At 42.9% G+C, this 18,724-nt stretch overlaps 1 protein-coding gene across 1 annotated transcript in view; it reads left to right on the top strand.

Annotated features, from left to right (window-relative positions):
* The window catches only part of RGSL1 (regulator of G protein signaling like 1), a 76,310-nt gene that overhangs the window by 47,373 nt on the left and 10,213 nt on the right, over positions 1 to 18,724 (top strand). The window contains exons 12-20 of the mRNA XM_059675023.1: positions 2,509 to 2,629; positions 7,091 to 7,284; positions 8,649 to 8,766; positions 9,251 to 9,365; positions 10,962 to 11,072; positions 11,249 to 11,375; positions 14,988 to 15,159; positions 18,188 to 18,326; positions 18,529 to 18,653. Of these exons, the coding sequence (XP_059531006.1) occupies positions 2,509 to 2,629; positions 7,091 to 7,284; positions 8,649 to 8,766; positions 9,251 to 9,365; positions 10,962 to 11,072; positions 11,249 to 11,375; positions 14,988 to 15,159; positions 18,188 to 18,326; positions 18,529 to 18,653 (1,222 nt within the window). The remainder of the gene's footprint in view (positions 1 to 2,508; positions 2,630 to 7,090; positions 7,285 to 8,648; positions 8,767 to 9,250; positions 9,366 to 10,961; positions 11,073 to 11,248; positions 11,376 to 14,987; positions 15,160 to 18,187; positions 18,327 to 18,528; positions 18,654 to 18,724) is intronic.

The following is an 18,724-nucleotide window of genomic DNA, read 5'->3' as shown; positions in this document are numbered from 1 at the left end:
TCGGAGAGAGAGGAAAGGAGAGGGAAAGAGAGATAGAAACATCAATGATGAGAGAGAATCATTGATCGGCCGCCTCCTGCACGCCCCTTACTGGGGATCGAGTCTGCAATCTGGCCACGTGCCCTGATTGGGAATTGAACCCGTAACCTCCTGATTCCTAGGTCGATGCTCAACCATTTAGTCACACTGGCCAGGTCACATATTTTTGACATTTCAGCCACATTCCCCATGTCTCGTTGGCTTTACTCTGTTTTTCCATATTTCTTTTTTCTCTCTGTGTTTCAGTATAGATATTTTCTTTGGGTCTTACTCCTAGTTCAACAATCCTCACTCAGCTATTTATAATTTGTCATCCTACCCATTTCTTAACTCTCAATTTTCTACATTTCAGTCATTAAACCTTTTATTTTTAGAATTTATTTTTTTCCTTTTTGCGCTACTCGGTCCGTGTTGATATTTTTTCCTCTTTTAATTGCTTACATTAAATGAATAGTAGTAATTTTCAAGTCCATATTTGGATTTCCTGCCATGTTTTTTTCAAGTGTCATGTGTCTTTTTTCTCCGTGGTGTTTGGTCATCTTTTGAAATGCCTTGTTATTTCTGCGTTATTTGTGAACGCGCTGTTGGTCCAAGTTTGTAGGGGTGATTTGAGGCTCTGGGTGCCCTTAGTGTCCTCCGGAGAGGGCTTGCTTTACTTCTGACACACACTGAACAGGTGCATCCAGATGACCGTCACCCACTGAGGGTTAGAGCTGGTTCAGAACTAGCTTCCATGCCTTTTGATGGGTGAGCGAGTTCTGGTTTTCCTTCCTTTTGGCGGGGGGCGGGGGGGTTCCCAACTGAAAGCCTGGGGTGCTCTTCAGGGCCTCTTCTCCTTTGCTGTCTTCTGCCTTGAGAGCCCACCAAAAAGTTCTGTATTTCTCAGTAACAGTTGTCATACCTGTCAAATGCCTTGAACGTAAAAGCAGTGGCCAATGGGTTTCTCTGCCCATTTTCTAAGGGCGCACGTCTTTGTCTTCAGTCCTCTTCTGGCCTTGAACAGGGCAGATGCCTCCAGGGCAGATGCGCTGTTGGTGTCAGCTTACCCTCTGGTTTCTAACCTTCTCTTTGCTTCTGATCCCTAAGTTTCTATTTTGATTTTGTATTAATGTCTTACAGGCTTCCTTACAAGTTTGAACACGTGTTACTCTTTTAGCCAGCATTTCTAGGTGTTTTTTATTGGGAGGTTTCTTGGGGTTCTTTGTTTTGTTTTTTAATATCTGGTCTTACATTGTCTGGGTTGTACTTTTTCACCTATTCAATTGCATATTAGACTCAGTATATGTTTCTACTGTTTTCGATCCTTTGGCATATTATCTGTCACTGAACGTATTACCGAACCAGACAGAAATGTCCTATGTGTGTGTGGGGTGGGGGGACATTCTAGTTAATAAATAGTTTATAAAGGATTTACTATAACCAGGCCATGTTCTAATTTCTGGAGGGGCAAGATGAGTAATATGCCATCCCTGCCCTTGCAAAAGTCTGCATTATTTTCTACGATATTAACGACCTCAAAAGGCTCTTTGAATACTAAAATGCTTGGAGCCTGTCATTCTTAAAAAGGAATGTTTTTACATATTTTTGAAATAATGGTTTCTAAGTGGCAATAGGGCACCAGACACCCACCCCAAATTGTGTACTATGGTGCGACAGAATACCACTTGAGAAGTTCGCTGTGCAAGTTGTGTCCTCAGGAGAGGGAATGGTTTCTGTTAAAGCCAGAAGATGGGGGGAACTCTTAATGAGGAGGTCAAGGAAGAATCCGTGAGTTTGCCCTAGCTGGTTTGGCTCAGTGGATAGAGCGTTGGCCTGTGGACTGAAAGGTCTCAGGTTCGATTCCAGTCAAGGGCATGTACTTTGGTTGCGGGCATGTACCTTTGTTGCGGGCACATCCCCAGTAGGGAGTGTGCAGGAGGCAGCTGATCGATGTTTCTCTCTCATCCAATGTTTCTAACTCTCTATCCCTCTCTCTTCCTCTCTGTAAAAAATCAATAAAATATATTTAAAAAAAAAAAAGAATCCGTGAGTTTACTGATGACAAAGCAGGGGTTCCAGAGGACAAGTGGAAGGGTTTCGGAGGAGGCAGCAGAGGTGTCCGGGGAGACTGTCACGTGGAGTACGGTGTAGTAAAAATGACTGACTGGGGAGAGATGCTGTTTGGTGCTGAAATGATAAGAAGTATGATGGAGTAGGTCTCAGCAGTTTTCTAAGGAAGGTGGGCTCTAGGCCTAATAGCCAGCAGACGTAAATAACGCAGCCTGGACTGATGTTACGGTCAGGGGTTAGAATCCTCCCCAAGTCTCTTATGCCCTAATGGCCCATGCACTCCCAGCACTAATGGCCTGAGATGGCAGCAGTTGCGCGGACTGTGGTTTTCCCACACGCACTCTTGCTACTTTGTCCCTTCTTCTTCTCTGCAACGTTCTTTATAACATGGTGTTGCCCAATGTTGTGACTTCTCATTAGGTTACCAGTATAAAGTCTATCGTCAGATAATCACCAGAGAACCAAGGACACATTCACCCCCGCATAAGGAAGCGTCCGTGAAAAAGATTCCTGTTGCAAGGAAGCCTTCCCACGGACCCAGGTAAGACATAGGGTCTGGTGACACCAATATCTCCAGGCACAGCCCTGGAGTTCAGCATGAGCCTATTTCTCTGTGTTAATGTCCACACTCTTTTCCATGTATCGCATATACATGCACAAGCATACTAAGTATTTTAAATCACTGTCTGTTTTTGAAACCTGGCACCATGCAATATGTACAATACACTAAGTTTTTCAACATAGCAAACTATTATGGACATCCTTTCATGTCAATATGTATACAGGTCTACTTTCTTCCATCGAATGGATGGAGCATGATTTATTTAACTATATGTTTTTCATGGATATTTATGTTATCTTCAATTTTTTATTGCTATCAGCAGTACCATAATATTCGTCATTGTACATGTGTCCTTGCATATTTGTGTTTTCTGGATTGCGTGTGACTGTAGAAGCCTCCTAGCTGGGTCCTTCCTTCTTGTCTCTCCCCCTCACAATCAATCCAAGAGTCGCCTCTGGTAAGATCCCACTGCTGGCAAAGACGCTGTGGCCCGTGCTTTCAGGAGTGCCCCCTCACCTTTATCCACTTTTCTTAGTACAAATGCCACCTCTACATAGAAGTGATCCAAATGTATGACTCCCTCTCCTCTGAAACACTAAATCCCTAAAATATAACCCCAAACACTTACCATGTACTATTTTGTACTGCTCTTTATTTTTTAGGTATATGGACTACCTTCTTGACTAACATTTTCTTGTAAGCCAGAACATTCATTCAGTCATTCATTTGTTATTTATTTATTTAATTAATGATGTTTGTTTGTTTTAAATATATTTTTGGTGATTTCAGAGAGGAAGGGAGAGGGGGAGAGAGAGAGAAACATTAATGATGAGAGAGAATTATTGACGGGCTGCCTCCTGCATGCCCCACACTGGGGATCAAGCCCACAACCCGAACATGTGCCCTGACCGGGAATCGAATGGTGACCTCCTGGTTCATAGGTCAATGCTCAACCACTGAGCCATGTCAGCTGGCCAGTCATTCATTTTTTTAATTCACTATCTATTAATGACTAGTGACATGGAGAGTTCTCTTACAGAGGATAGAGATAGATTAGCACGTACAAGTTTGGTAGTCAACATCGCTAGCAGAGTATTTGCAAAGAAAAGTTCCCAGAAGTATGTTTTCAGTTACTGTTAGCCTTCACAGGGGCTGAGAAGCCCTCTGTCTCTTCTAAATACTCTAGAGAGGTTTTTTCCTCCCTTTCAAGGAACTGAAATTAATCCCTGAGGTTTAATCTTTATTCCGTTTGATATTCTAATTTGTACTACTTGCTACTTTTCACTATATCTACAGAGATTCGTATTTTCCAAATTAGTTGAAAATGAATATCACAGAAGTCTTTTCTAGGTCATATATTTATAAGATCATTAAATTCTAGAGGGACTATGCAGGGTTATATAGTCTAGTTCAGTGGTCGGCAAACTGCGGCTCGCGAGTCACATGCGGCTCTTTGGCCCCTTGAGTGTGGCTCTTCCACAAAATACCACGTGCGGCGCGCATGTACAGTGTGATTGAAACTTCGTGGCCCATGCGCAGAAGTCTGTATTTTGTGGAAGAGCCACACTCAAGGGGTCAAAGAGCCGCATGTGGCTCGCGAGCCGCAGTTTGCCGACCACTGGTCTAGTTTCACGACTCCATTAGGACCACAGCAGAATGATCCAGGTATACCACAGTTACAACTCTCTTAAACCTTGCCCTTAGTCCAAATTCAATGTACTAAACAGTTTTTGATCATACACAGTGTCCCAGACACACTGTGGATACTAATGATACAAATAAAGACATAGTCCTTGCCCTTAATCCAATACATAACTAAATAAACTACAATACTGACCTTTAAATGTCATGATAAAATATTGATTAATTGCTATAAGAGCATCATTGAAGGAGGAAAGTTTGCGTGAGGGTTAGGAAAACTTAGAATATCAAAAGAGGCCCTGATCTGCATGGAGCAATTCAATTGCAAAGAAAGGGAGTGTTTTGTGGGCAGGGCTAAACCTTCTAAACTGAAGAAATGACACGAAGAAATGAACTCAGAAGTATGAACGTGGTATTTGAAAATAGTCCAGTGGTGTTAAAGCACAGAATACTTAGGGAGAATTTAGACATAAAATACAAAATTAGAAACCTAGATTGAGATTAAAATAACTGAAAGAAGGTTTTGAGTGAATTATTAAGGAATTTGTGTTGATTAAGTGGCAATCAGGATTCATGGGGGTTTGTTGGAACAGGAGTAGCAAAAAAAAAAACCCACACCCTATTATATGGATTTTTAAAATATTACTCTGGTAAACATAATAATAGTATGATGAGTCAGAGACTCAGACTAAAGGCAAAAATAATAGTTGGAAGGTTGTGGCAGTTGTTTGGGCAAGTGATATTAAAGACCTGAAGTTAAAAGTGGAATCCTATATAATAAAAGTATAATATGCAAATCGACCAAACAGCGGAACAACTGGTCGGTGAGCAGGTGGTGCCAGGCCAGCCAAGGCGCGTGCCAGTGGGCAGAGGGAGGGGATGGCGATGGGGTGGGTGGAGGGTGGCGGCAACCAGTGGCAGGGCGATGGGGGCTCATGTCAACCCCTGATCACCTGCCCAGTCACATCCTACAGAGGGAGGCCACGGGCAGCGACAGTAGCCAAGCGATTCAGGGCGGGGCCGGCCACTCGCCATCCCCAGATCTTGCCATCCCCAGGTTAGCCCGCAGGGGTCACCTCCTGCAGAGGGAGGCCAGACTGTGGCTTAGGCCCACTCCTCTGGGGGAGTGGACCTAAGCCGTCAGTTGGATATCCCCTGAGACTCCTGGACTGTAAGAGAGCACAGGCCGGGCTGAGGGACCCTCCACCAAAGTGCACAAATTTTCGTGCACTAGGCCTCTAGTAGATATACAAGGGAAGATACAGATTAAAAAACAAAACAAAACACTGAAGGTGAGGAATTGGACTTCTGCAATGGTAGAGTAAGAACCTCAAAAAATTGTCTCTCCAATGGTAAAACTGGACAAACCTGTCAAAAATTTTAGAACTCTATAAATTATGTCATCTAAAATTTCAGTTAAAAAATTATGCATACCCCCATCCCCCCCCCCCCAAAAAAAAAACACACAGGAAAGGATGGCTCGTACACAGAGGGGAAAGAGCACTCATTAGAAACTTTTATCTTTGAAGTGATCCAGATATTGAACTCTAAGAACTTCTAAGCAATATGTTCAATGAATTAAAGGTTGTGGCATGTTTAAAAAAAATTAAAGGGCCGAAACTGGTTTGGCTCAGTGGATAGAGCATCAGCCTATGGACTGAAAGGTCCCAGGTTTGCTTCCAGTCAAGGGCATGTACCTGGGTTGCGGGCACATCCCCAGTAGGAGATGTGCAGGAGGCAGCTGATCGATGTTTCTCTCTCATTGATGTTTCTAACTCTCTATCTCTCTCCCTTCCTCTCTGTAAAAAAATCAATAAAATATATATATAAAAAATTTTTAAAGTAAAAAAGAAAAATTAAAGGAAAGTATTATGATAATGATTCATCAAATGAAAATATCTAATAAGATAAATATTATAAAATAGAACCAAATAAAACATTGGAAAAGTATGATAATTGAAATGAAAAATTCACTAGAAAGAATCAATAGCAGATTTGAGTTGGCAGAAGAATTTGTGAACTTAAAATTAGCTCAGCAGACATTATCCAGTGTGAAAGCATCACAAAATAAGAGACTTGTGAGACACCATCAAACAAATAATGGAAATATCAGGAGAGAGATAAAGGGGCAGGAAAAATATTTGAATATGCAATGGTTGAGTACTTATTCAGAACATACTAGAAGCTGAATGAATCCCAAGTAGGATAAACTTAAAAATATTCACACCTAGGCACTTATAATCAAACTATTGAATTACAAAAAGACTAGAAACATAGTTTTACCATATCAATGAACATTGAGATCACAGAGGAGGTAAGAATTGGGGGCAGGGAGGGGAGAGGGAGGAGTCATAAGGCAAAATTCAAGAGGATTGAGAATGAAACATTAGGGGCACCTTTATTTAAGGAACAGTGAAAAAGAACTCAGCAAAGGCAATTTAGAAATATTGATCAATAATTGCTGATCACTCTTGCTCTACCCACTGAAATGACTGCCAGTTAGGGGTTGTTTTGAATCCATAATGCAGAAAGAAGGTGGTTCTAGAAAAAAAAAAAATAGCCCCTTTAAAATACCTCTCGTCCTCTTCCATTGATGTTGGCAAATGATTGAACCACGCTTAGGATGGACACATAAAAATTTATCTACAAGGAAATAAGAGTAACCAATTCATTCACTCTGATCTTCACACATAGTTAAAGGCCCCACAGCCCGGGAGAAGCCCTTCCCCATTCCTTAAGTGAAACAGAATTCAGGGTCACCATCCATTCTCTCAACCAGTGATGCTTTCTTGTTTCCAGAAACCTGGCAGAAGTCTTTCGAAATGTGCAGCACTTGGAGTACTTCACGGAGTTCCTCAAAGAACGGAAGGCTGAGGGCCCATTGCAATTCCTGATGGCATTACAGAAGATCAGTATTGAGACAGATGAACAGGTCTCCAAGTCTCTTGTTGAAAATATAATGGAGACTTATTTCTCTGGCATAGTCCCTGCTGGTATGCAGCTTCCTCCTGGTACTGTTTGCTTCTCCCTGTAGTATCATAGAAGAGTCTGGAAAAAAGCTGGTCTTGAGTCTCCTAAGGGAGCATAACAGAATAGCGACCACATGGGGGCAGTATTGAACCAAAGATTAAGAGGGATAGTGAAAGCAGAGAACAACAATCAATTAGAAATATTGGTAGTAAAAGAAGCCAAGTGCAAAACACTTGCATTTATATGTGAAATACATACTCTCAGTTAATTTTACCCTGAAAATAGGATTTTATTTAATCCCTAAAAGGTAGGGATAAATAGCTGTACTTAACTAATTCGGACGGTGAAACAGAGGGGCTAACTTATCCAATTGGTGGAACTTGAATTCAAGCTCAAGTTGTTTGACCTTCAAATCAACTACACTGGAGTTAGATACAAAAGTGAGAGTAAACTGTATGCAAAGCAAGCGTGTCCACCGCTCACCGGTTATAAAGGTAATTGTGCCAGGAAGCAGAGCTATCCCTTGGAAAATCCTCATAATTTTGCCTTGTTTTCTTGCCTAAGGTGGGAGGGTAAATCTGACCCTGTAATTCATTTGGCCAGAAGCAGAAGTTGCATGTAACGTATTGACCTATAAGTCTGAAGGCAAACTAAGGGGGTGAGCTTGGTTCCATCTTGGAGGTAAACAAGCCAAGTAATAAAGATGAAGCCTACTGTTTTGACAGAGATGGTTGTGTGTGTGTGTGTGTGTGTGTGTGTGTGTGTGTGTGTGTGTGTGTGTCTGAGTGTGTGTTTTGCTTGTGGTCAACCAAGAAAGGTTATAGATCTTGTACAAGTCAAAAAAGAGGTAAAATTGGCAAATCTTGTAAGAAATGTTTATTAAGTGTCAGGATATCAAGTTCTGTACATTGTTTTGAATGAGCCAGAAGTGAACACCATAGTCTTTCAACAAAAATTGTATTGCCCTTACAATACTTACTTGTAATCTTGGATTTCTCATTTGCCTCAGCAATTAACTTTAATCCTTTACCTTTCTGCTCTCTTCCTGAACCAAAAACTTCAAATTAACTGCAGAAATGAGTCTTTTAAATATTTATTCCCTTTACACACTTATCTGAGATTTGAGTGGAACTAAACTAGATTAGGAACAGTATTTGCTCTACAAATACTCTTGCACGTAACACCTGAAGATGTGTTTGAGATTTTCAAGCAATCTGTGGAGAGATCAGTCTAACCAGATTGAGAATAAGGGACTGTAAGACTCTGAGATGAAAAAAACACCAGCTACTTCAGAAATGATAGACGAGAGATGATGGCTTCTCTCCCCTCCCCTCCCCTCCCCTCCCCCTCTCCCCTCCTCTCTCCCCCTCTCCATGTAATTTTCTAGAAGAAGTGCTGCAGTGTGATGACCCTATCATCAGAGAAGTCTCTCAGAAGGGTCGTCTCAGCACAAACTCATTGTTAGTTCTCCAGAGCTGTGTCATGAAATCTCTGGAAGAAAAGTGGTGAGTATTGCTTCGTGGAGGCAGTGAGCCTTTCTGGAGCTGCCCATTGGCTGCTGCAAGCCACATGATTCAAGTCTCATAATACACTTACAGAGTTCATCGTCAGAGCCTCCCTACAAAAGAAAAGCCAAACTTATCTTGAACCTTCTTACCTACCTACATGATGTGTGGGCATGCACACGCGCACACACACACACACACACACACACACACACTCTCTCTCTCTCTCTCTCTCTCACACACACACACTCTTACACACACACTTCTGTTCATTTGTCTGAACAGGAACAATATAGCCTTGATGGGAAGGGCAGGCTGACATTAGCAAAGGATGGAAATATTAAGGAGACTATTTTTGACTATCTTGATGTTCCCCAATTTCTACTTTGACTTCCTCCAAAAGCAGAGATAGGCTTGCCTTGGCTGCGCCTGTTGGTGTGCCAGGCTTTGGCCTTCTGTGACAGTCCTCCCCTCCTCCTGCTAGGTTTAAAGAATACCAAGAGCTGTTCCCAGATTTTCCTCAGGAAGTGCAAACTCAGATACTAACTGTGTATAGGAAGCCCTCGAAGACTTCATCAACGCAAATACAGGAACCCCAGGTGAGTGAGGAAGCCAGTGCAGACAAGACACTGGGGACAAGAAAGCCGCTGCTTAGGAATTGTCGCCCATACAAAACAGTTGCGCTGTTAGCTTATTCAGTCACCAAAACAACTGCTCTCTGGGGTAGGTTTCTGAAACCCCATTTTATGAAGGAGGAATCTGAGTCTCGGAGAAATTCAGTGGGAATTTAAGGAAGTCGCTCTCTACTGCCTTTGTGAGAGGCAGCAGGTACTGATGGAGATGAAAATGTCAGGTTTTTGTTTTTTGTGTTTGGGTTTTCTTTGTTTTTTATTGCTGAAAGCTACTTTCAAGGACATGAATTGACCATGAAGCCAAAAGGGTTTGATCATCCTTTCTCTTTGATATTCACATGTCCAGTCACGATAGCATTATGGAACAACTTAGGCCCCCACTTACCTGAGTGAGCCCCTTCCTGTATGAGAAAGGGCAGGCCTGAGCATGTGTCCTGAAGACAAACACTTCCCAGAGAGAGTGCAAAGGGCCCAGAGCAGGCCATACCTGCTTCCTTCTTCCAAACTCACCAGTCATCTAACTCATTCTTTCTCCAACTGGAGGAGATAAAAAGGGAAGAAAGAGAAGACAGGTATGCTATTCAGGAAAGTCTTCATAGGGTTGGAGAAAAAAATAAAAAGAATCCTAAATAATCTCTTAAATAATCTTGGTTCAATGTATTATAGAGTTAATTTATATCAGAAAAACTTGACCCCAGCTCTGACTCCAAAGATAATGCCCAGATATTTCTTTTTTTTTTTTTAATGCCCAGATATTTCTGAAAATCATTCCTAAGCCCATTGACCCAATACCCCAGGTATGGAAATGGGCTTCCCTGGCCTTTCTTCTTTGTATTTCCTCCATACATGAGTCAACTCCATGTCAGGGTACCAGGAAAGATCACAGAGGACATTGGAAAGAATACTGCACTCAGAATCCGATGCTTTGTTTTACTTTCAGGTCTTCCTGTTGCTCTTAGATAAGAAAAGATAAATGGAAAACCAACATGTACATAAGCCTACTTTGTGCTAAGTACTGTATTAGGGTTTTCATATATCATCACTAACCCTCACCACAACCATTTGTTTCTGTCTTACACGTGGAGACATGGACTCATGGTTTAAGTAAGTTGGCTCAAACTATATACAATTAGGGTGAGCTAGGTTCCAGACTCAAAGTTTCTGATTCTAAGTCCATGTGTTTTTGAACTTGACCTCCGGCTCTCTGAAGCCATGTTTCTACTGAGGTTACCTGCCTGTAGAACGAGACAACAAAACTAGATCAGCCAGATGCTTTCTGGCCCTCAACATCCATTTTTCAAGGGGTAAATGAACTAGAGAATGTTCAGTAGGTCTCTGTGAAGAAATGGATGAAGGAACTTACCAAATGAATTTGTGTGTGAGAGTGTACGAGTGTGTGGTATATGAGTGTCTGCATCTAATTATTAGTTTTTCTTTTGTAAATGCTTAGAAATGGTTTCATTCATTTCCTTATTTTTTTCAACATTTCAAAATCTGCCTGCGCCATGATTCCCGCCTTGTGAGTCATACTTATCTCTGCCCTCTGTTTCTTCCTGTTTTTAGCTCGGACAAGTCCTTTCTCAAACAGGGCAACTCAAACCTTCATTTGCCAATGGCCCCAGACATGCCTGGTTGAAGCCAGAAACTTCTCAGCAGCTGCTTAACCTGGGGAAGGTTATACAAGTTCTCTGACCTGGGTTTCCTGGGCTTTTAACTGGGGCTTAAGATTATTCCTTTTTAAAGGAGGTGTTGTGAGGGTTGCATGTAAAGAATGTCGAGTTCCGGAGAGTAGTTAACTCTCAGTGGACAGCAGCTGTACTAACTATGTCATACCCTCTCTCTTTCCCCAGAAAAGAATCTGGCCAAAATTGGTCAGCTTTATCAAGAGCTTCTGTAAGTACCGCAGAAGCATGAACAATGTCAACTTGCGCCAGGAATTTGAAAAATATCTCCACCTGGAACTTAACAACAAGGAAAGTAAGTCACATGTCTGTCTGCTGTCCTTCCCTGTTGATTTCAGTAGCAGGGCTGGCTCAGAGAAGAAGCTGCAGGGGTATGGCTCTGTGTCATTCATGTCTGCATTAGCCCGGGGTCCAGCAAGAAGTCCAGGTTCTGGGTGCAAAGCCAAGCCCAGGCCAGCCTAGAGAGGATGGGAGTCCAGTGGCATCTGCTCAGGGACCCAGAAAGGGTGGAGAAGGACTAGGCTAAAGCAGTGCGAGATCTCACATTTTACCAAACTATTTGCTGATGTTGTTTGTTAGTAGTAAGAGATTTATTAAATTGTTTCGTTCATTCATTCAACGCCCTTTGGAGAATGTGGCAGGCACTTTGCTGGGGATACAGTAGTGAGCGTGCAGCATAGGATCTGCCCTCAAGGGACCTCCAGTTTTGAGGGCAAGGCAGCAAGTAAGAGCCACAGATGTTGGAACCAGATTTCCTGGGTTTGAATCTGGCACTTTCTAATGGGAGGACCTTGTGAAAGTGGCTTTGTGCCTCAGTTTCCTCATCTGAAGAATGGAAATAATTGTGCCTGTCTCAGAGAATTGTTGTGAGGATTAAGCGACTATATATATATATATATATATATATATATATATATATATATATATATAAAATAGAACTATTTGGGGCAATGGTAAGTGCTGTGGAAGGGGTAGCCAGTATTCTTGCTATTATTATATCACTAGAGGCCTGGTGTACGAAATTCATGCACGGCGGAAGGGAGGGGGCCCCCTCAGCCCAGCCTGACCCTCTCGCAATCCGGGACTCCTTGGGGGATGCCAGACTGCCAATTTAAGCCCGATCCCTGGACCACTGGCTTCTAACCACTCGCCTGCCTGCCTGCCTGATTGCTCCTAACTGCTCACCTGCCTGCCTGATCACCCCTAACCACCTCTGCCTCAGCCCCCGCCACTGCGGCTTTGTCTGGAAGGACATCTGGAATGACATCCAGAAGGTTGTTCAGCTGTCCAGTCTAATTAGCATATTATGCTTTCATTATTATACATTGTGATGAGTGATCCTATTGATGATTGCAGGGAGACCCTAATTAGTCCAGGGGGAGGATCAGGAGAGAAACGTACCAAAAATGACATAAAGTTGAGTTTCAGAGATAAGCGAGTTAGGCAGGCAACATAGAAGGGAGTGATTTCTAGGTCTGCATATAATCCTAAAACAGGAAAGAGGGGATGGTGCAGATCAGGAACTTGAGGCCATTAATCTCCAGTTGGACTGGAGATGGGGAAAGTGAGATGAGATTAGCGGGTTTGAGAGTGACAAACCTTGTGTCTCTTTTGATGACTTTTGCGTTGTTCCAGCTGTCACTTCAACAAACAATGCTGCAAAACTTATTTTGCAACTGTCAGTTTCTATGAAATACATTTTTAAAAATGGAAGTAATGGGTAAATGGTTAAAAATAGTTCAGTTGTGGCCTTCTAAAACCACTGCACTAATTAAACTCTCACCAAGAGTATAAATGAAGGCCACATTATCACCCACATGGGCTGTTATACATTTTTTAGAAATTGGCAGTCTGGTAGATGAAAAACAATGTACAATTCTTATGTACATTTTTTTTAGTATTTGAGCACCTTAATTTATTGGTCATTTGTATTCTTTTTGAACTGTTTATATGTCCTTTGTCTATTTTTCTATTGGAATTGTAGTATTATTATTGTATTTCCTAACTTGCAAAAAGTTTTTGTATGTATGTCTTATGGACTGCTTCACAACCAAACATTTAGGATTTAAGAATAGTCCTAGTCCTGGCTGGTGTGGCCCAGTTGGATGAGCATCGACCCATGCCCCGGAAGGTCACCAGTTCAATTCCCTGTCAGGGGACATGCCTGGGTTTCGGGCTTGATCCCCAATAGGGGCATGCAGGAGGCAGCAGATCCATGTTTCTCTCTCACATCAATGTTTCTCTCTCTCCCCCTTTTCCTTCCTCTCTCTCTAAAAAATCAATAAAAACATATTTTAAAAAATTAGTTCTAGCTCTTTTGTTTCTTCTTTTAAGTAAAACCAATTCCACCTCTTATGCCCAGGATGTAGGAAGTCCAATTTCACCTTCTTTTGACTTCCTACATCCCCAGCATTGTATGGGAGCCCAAGAAAAAGACGCTCCTGCAACTCCACAGGAGATCTGCCCGACCAGTGGTCCACCACTACAGTCTTTTCCAGAATTATGTCCTCCAATTGATTGACCCATTTCTCATTATGAAAGGACCTTTTTTATCCTGGGTAATATTCTTTTCTCTGAAATGTACTTTGCCTGATATTAAAATAGCCACTATCACATTTTATTAGTGTTAGCCTATGTGACTTTTTCCATTCCTTTCCTTATAACCTATTTAAAGCCTTACATTTAAAGTGTTTTTCCTGTAGCCAGCATATAATTGGCTCTTGCTTTAAAAAAAAAAACAAAACACACACAAAAAAAACCACCATTATGACCTTAGCCCAGTTGAAAGCCAATTGTTAAGCATTTAGGTATTTTGTGAGCTAGTTGACAAACCATTGATAGATTGAAATCAGCCATGGTGGGAGCATTTGCTATAGAAATGGGCAAATAAAACAGATCATATCTGCCCAACCTCTACCAGAGAAGACTTGTCAACCTGCCCCTGCGTCCAGATTTCTTGGGTGGATTTGGCACGCTCTTTCCTAAAATCCCTGATGATCATATCAATTTCCACTGTTATTCAAACTCTTTTTCCCTTCAAATGCAAGTCTCAAAGACAGAGAAAGAGAGACTGTAAGATAGTCGGGAGAGACCTTATGCTTTGTAACCCTAGGACCTAGCACAGTGTCTGGGACACAGAAAGTGAGAGGTATTTACTGAATATTGTAGTCACCCTCCCATCAGAACGAATCCCACTAGGACTAGACAGTTTCTTACCGGTAAACCCAGCCAGGCAATGAACTAGGGCCTACTTGTCAGATCCAGCCCAACACTATTCTCTCCTAAGCCCTGAATCCCCATGAGTGGGTTTCTTTGAATATATCCTCATCAAGAGACTTTCTAAAATAACTGCCTTGGTTTTCGGACACACAACCCAAACCTTGAAGGATCTTCTCCTTTATTCATTCCTGTCATGTTTCTACTCTAGCTTCCTATCCTCTGCTTCTTATTTAACTTCTTTACCCTTCCTGTTTTGGCTTTTCCTTTGTGCTTCTTTCCCAGTTTACTTCTGAACTACTTCCCTGATGAACCTCGAATAAGCAGCATCAGAACCACACACTCTACTTTGAAGGTCACCTCCGCATGCTCAGTTTCTGCAGCCATAGTGGGGATGGGCATAATTACAGTGCGCTCCTGTCTCCATTAGACCAGCATCAGGAAGGCGCCTTTCAATACTTGGTTGATTTCTTTTTGGTATGTATGTTGTCACGCCATCTGAGCAGACGGCTTTTCCAGCAGTCCTCCAAGTCCAAGTGAAAGGTGGAGCCCAATGGGAGGCAGTCACTATTTCAGTAGGCCCAACGGTGTGTCCGTCGTCTTTCGCTTTAATTATGCCCAGATTGAAGGCTTCAGGCTTCAGAGGGACTTGCTCAAGCTCGATGTTAATTCCTTCCTCTTTCTTTTTCAGATTACCCTGCATCACCAAATGTACCAGCACGCCCATCCCCGCATCACGCAAATGTCCGGGGCGCAGAGGAGAATGGAGATGTAATCTTGATGAAGCGCCGTATATTTGGCCACAGGGTTATTACTGTCAACTTTGCCCTCAGTGATTTATATTTCTTTTCTGAAATGGAGAGGTGAGTTTCCCATCTCGCCTTCCTCTTGTGGCTTTTCATGCTTAGTGCCTCCTGGCAAAGACTGGCACAGGGATTTCTGTGAAAACCTCACTGAATGCTGTCACTGTATCAATTTCCACCATTTTTTCCTTTTTCATCCTGAAAGCTCTTTAATATTCTGGAGTTCCAAATATTGAAATGCACTTACTTATACCTGGGTTGTGGAACCCTTTTGCTCTATTATTTAGTAATATGATAGAAATCCTCTTATGTATTGGACCAATAGTTATTTTTTTTAATTTATTGATTTGAGAGAGAGAGAGAGAAAAAAACATTGATTTATTGTTCCACTTAGTTATGCATTCATTGGATGACTCTTGGATATGCCCTGACCAGAGATCAAACCTACAACCTTGGAGTATTGGGACAACGCTCTAACCAACTGAGCTACCCGGTCAGGGCTGGACCAGTAGTTCTTTAGTTAAAGCAAGGAATTATAATAATTAAGGTTGTGTGTGTATGACATTTAACAGATATTTTTTAAGTTAAAACATATAAATGTGCATTCACTCAGCTGCCAAACTTTTGATGTAAAGCCAAAGCCATTCCACTAATTGGGGGCTCACATATTTTTCTTGTATAGACTATGCCTAAAATGCTATCTACTAATTCTAAAAATTGTTCTCTTGTTAAAGTGAAGCAAGAGCCCTAACCGGTTTGGCTCAGTGGATGGAGCATCGGCCTGCGGACTGAGGGGTCCCAGGTTCCATTCTGGTCAGGGGCATGTGCCTTGGTTGTGGGCGTATCCCCAGTGGGGGGTGTGCAGAAGGCAGCTGATTGATGTTTATCTCTCATCGATGTTTCTGACTCTCAACCCCTCTCCCTTCCTCTCTGTAAAAAAATCAATAAAATATATTAAAATAAATCAATAAAGTGGAGCAAGAACTTAAAGGTTACTGCAAAGCAACTTAAGCCTTCCGGATTTTTATACTTATCTTTTAAATGTTTGTAATCGCCTTGCTATACCTAACTCCATAGCAATTTTTTAAAAAGCAACTCGACCTTTATTGGAATATTCCAAAGCATTCCAATCTGTTTTCACAGAAACAATGAATACCTTTATTTTCACGTTTGTATTTTGTTAATTTTCATAAATGATGAATTATAGTAACAAGTACAACAGGCAAAAATATTTGGGAAGAAGTATGAAGAACTTTCAGTAAATGCCTGTCTTAGCTAGTGGGGACAGTGTGAGCTTGTACAAGGAAGGTACCAGCAGCGCATGGAGTCAACTTGCCGCTGTGTTTTTCGGAAGCGCGGAGCGCTGGTAACGCCGCGCATCAATTAGGGTTAAGAGCTTTTCCACTGCACTTCGGTGAGGGACCAGGCTCAGTTCCACAACACCTATAGATTGCTTGATTATTCTTGGCTCTGGATTTGGCATTGGAGATCCACAAAGTACAAATAAGACATGCTCTCCGTCCTCCACGATCCCACAGAGAGAGGGATGGCCGGAAGGACACCAAGTTAGGAAGTGTGATGCTATGGTAGAGTCAGGAAGTGCATTTAGACAACTGAGCCCTCGGGTGTGGTTTCATGGCAGACAAGTCACCTAAGTTGAAGTTTGAAGAATGAGGAGAGGGTTAGTGAGAGTTTTTTTAAAAAAATCTGTGTAAGGGAGAGGTGAGTGGGGAACAGAAAGGAATACCAGTCAGGGTGAACAGCCTCCAACGCCTCTCCAATTCCCGCTCTGCTTTCTCTCTTGTTGGCTACACAGCAACCAGAGAGCCTATGAACAGTGTCAACCAGATTAGAGCACTCTCCTGCCCAGAACGACCCAGCGGCTTCCCATTTCCACGGGAATCAAGTCCACACCTCCTCCCATGGCCTAAATGGCGCTATGCAAGCAGGATATACCCCCTTGCATCTCAGAGCTCATCTCCTTCCTGCCACTCACCAACCACTTGCCCCAGGCTCCAGCTCAGAGGCTCCGCCCCCACCTCTGCCCCTCCCTGCCCACCAAGCTGGCTTCACATGACTGTCTTTTTCTCATTGTTCCGTCTCAGTGCCTGCTCCCTTCCCAATTACATCATGCCCTTTTTCTGTCCTCATAACCTCTGAATATTTAATTAATCACCTATTTACTGTGCATCTTCTTCCCTCACAGACTGTGAGCTCCTGGAAAGCCGGCCTTTGTTTATTTTATTCCCTGATAAGTCCCTGCTGAGTCCCTGCTTCTGGAGCTGTGTCTGGCACAGCAGAAACCCTGAATTAAAATATTCCTTGACTGAATACATGAATGGAATGGATATGGGAAAACCTGGTGTTCTACTATTAGGAAGACTTTAAATTGTTACAATTTTAAATGGCCTGGGAGAAGTCAGCTGTGTACTTACATCACATAAGGTGTAACTGACAAATATTTGAGGGTCACTGAAAGCGTATGTTGCTAGAAGACAGAACGTAGAGTGGTGGCTGCCAGGGGCTGGGGGAGGTGGCGAATGGGACAGTGTTTAATGGGCAAGGAGTTTTAGTTTGGGAAGATGAGAAAGTTCTGGAGGGGGTGGTGGTGGGGATCACACAACCACGTGGACGTACTTCATGCCACTGCAAAAACAGTTAAACTGGTACATTTTATGTTATGTACATCTTACAATAGTAAAAAAAAAAATTAATAAAAGGAATATGTTGCTTCAGAGACTGGTGGTAATTGTGAGAGGGTCAGCACAGGAGGGGAAAGAAAGAGCAAGACAGCACTTAGCCCTCGAAGCAGTCAGAGGGCCTGATGGGTAAGGACGGGAGGATGGGATTAATAAAGGAGTTTAGTGATGAAGAAACGCACTTGAGGAAGAACTTAGCATGTCATCTGACACGTGGAAGGCACTCAATTCGTGTTTGCCGATAGATGGACTACGACCGAGTGAATGAAGTCACAACCTGGCCAGGATTTGGCCCCCTCTCTTTTAGACCAAAAACAGGTGTGGGCTGGCTGCCCTAAGCCGCCACTGCTTCCCTCTTTGCTGATTTCCTACCTACTGCCTCTCTTTAGGTTTAACGATTTGGTGAGTTCAGCTCATGTGCTTCAAGTCAGCTGGGCCTATAACGAGAATGACGTGATCCTCATGAAGTCCAAGATCAACATCATCCTAAAGCTCTACCTGCAGTCCGAGGTCCCTCCGAGGCTGAGGGTAAGGGGGCTTCCGCTCCTCTCTGGCCTTGTCCCAAGGAGCATTTTCCCACAAAAACCCTGAAAGCTGGGTCCTGGGTCGGCGGATATCCGTGACCTAGCAGCCCCCAGAAGAGCTTCTGCCCTCTGGGGAGGGGGGATCTTCAAGGTGGTGGGGCCCAAGAGAGGTTTTCTGCCAGTGACGGGCTCCCACTCTGCGGTAGGTGAACATCACTGAGACCCAGAGGGATGCCATCATCGCTGCCATTGCTGAGGGCCGCCTGGATCGGAACATCTTTCACGGGGCCATCGTGTCTCTCTTCCCCGTCATTATGTACTTCTGGAAAAGGTAAAACTGTCACCCCTCCCCTCCCCAGGTCAGGGAAACACTTGACTTGCTAGAGCAGCGGTTCTCAACCT

This window comes from Myotis daubentonii, chromosome 18, assembly GCF_963259705.1.
Source record: "Myotis daubentonii chromosome 18, mMyoDau2.1, whole genome shotgun sequence".
In the NCBI taxonomy this organism is placed as follows: Eukaryota; Metazoa; Chordata; class Mammalia; order Chiroptera; family Vespertilionidae; genus Myotis; species Myotis daubentonii.
The sequence above is the reverse complement of the archived record's forward strand: the minus strand, read 5'-3'. Positions and strand labels throughout refer to the sequence as shown.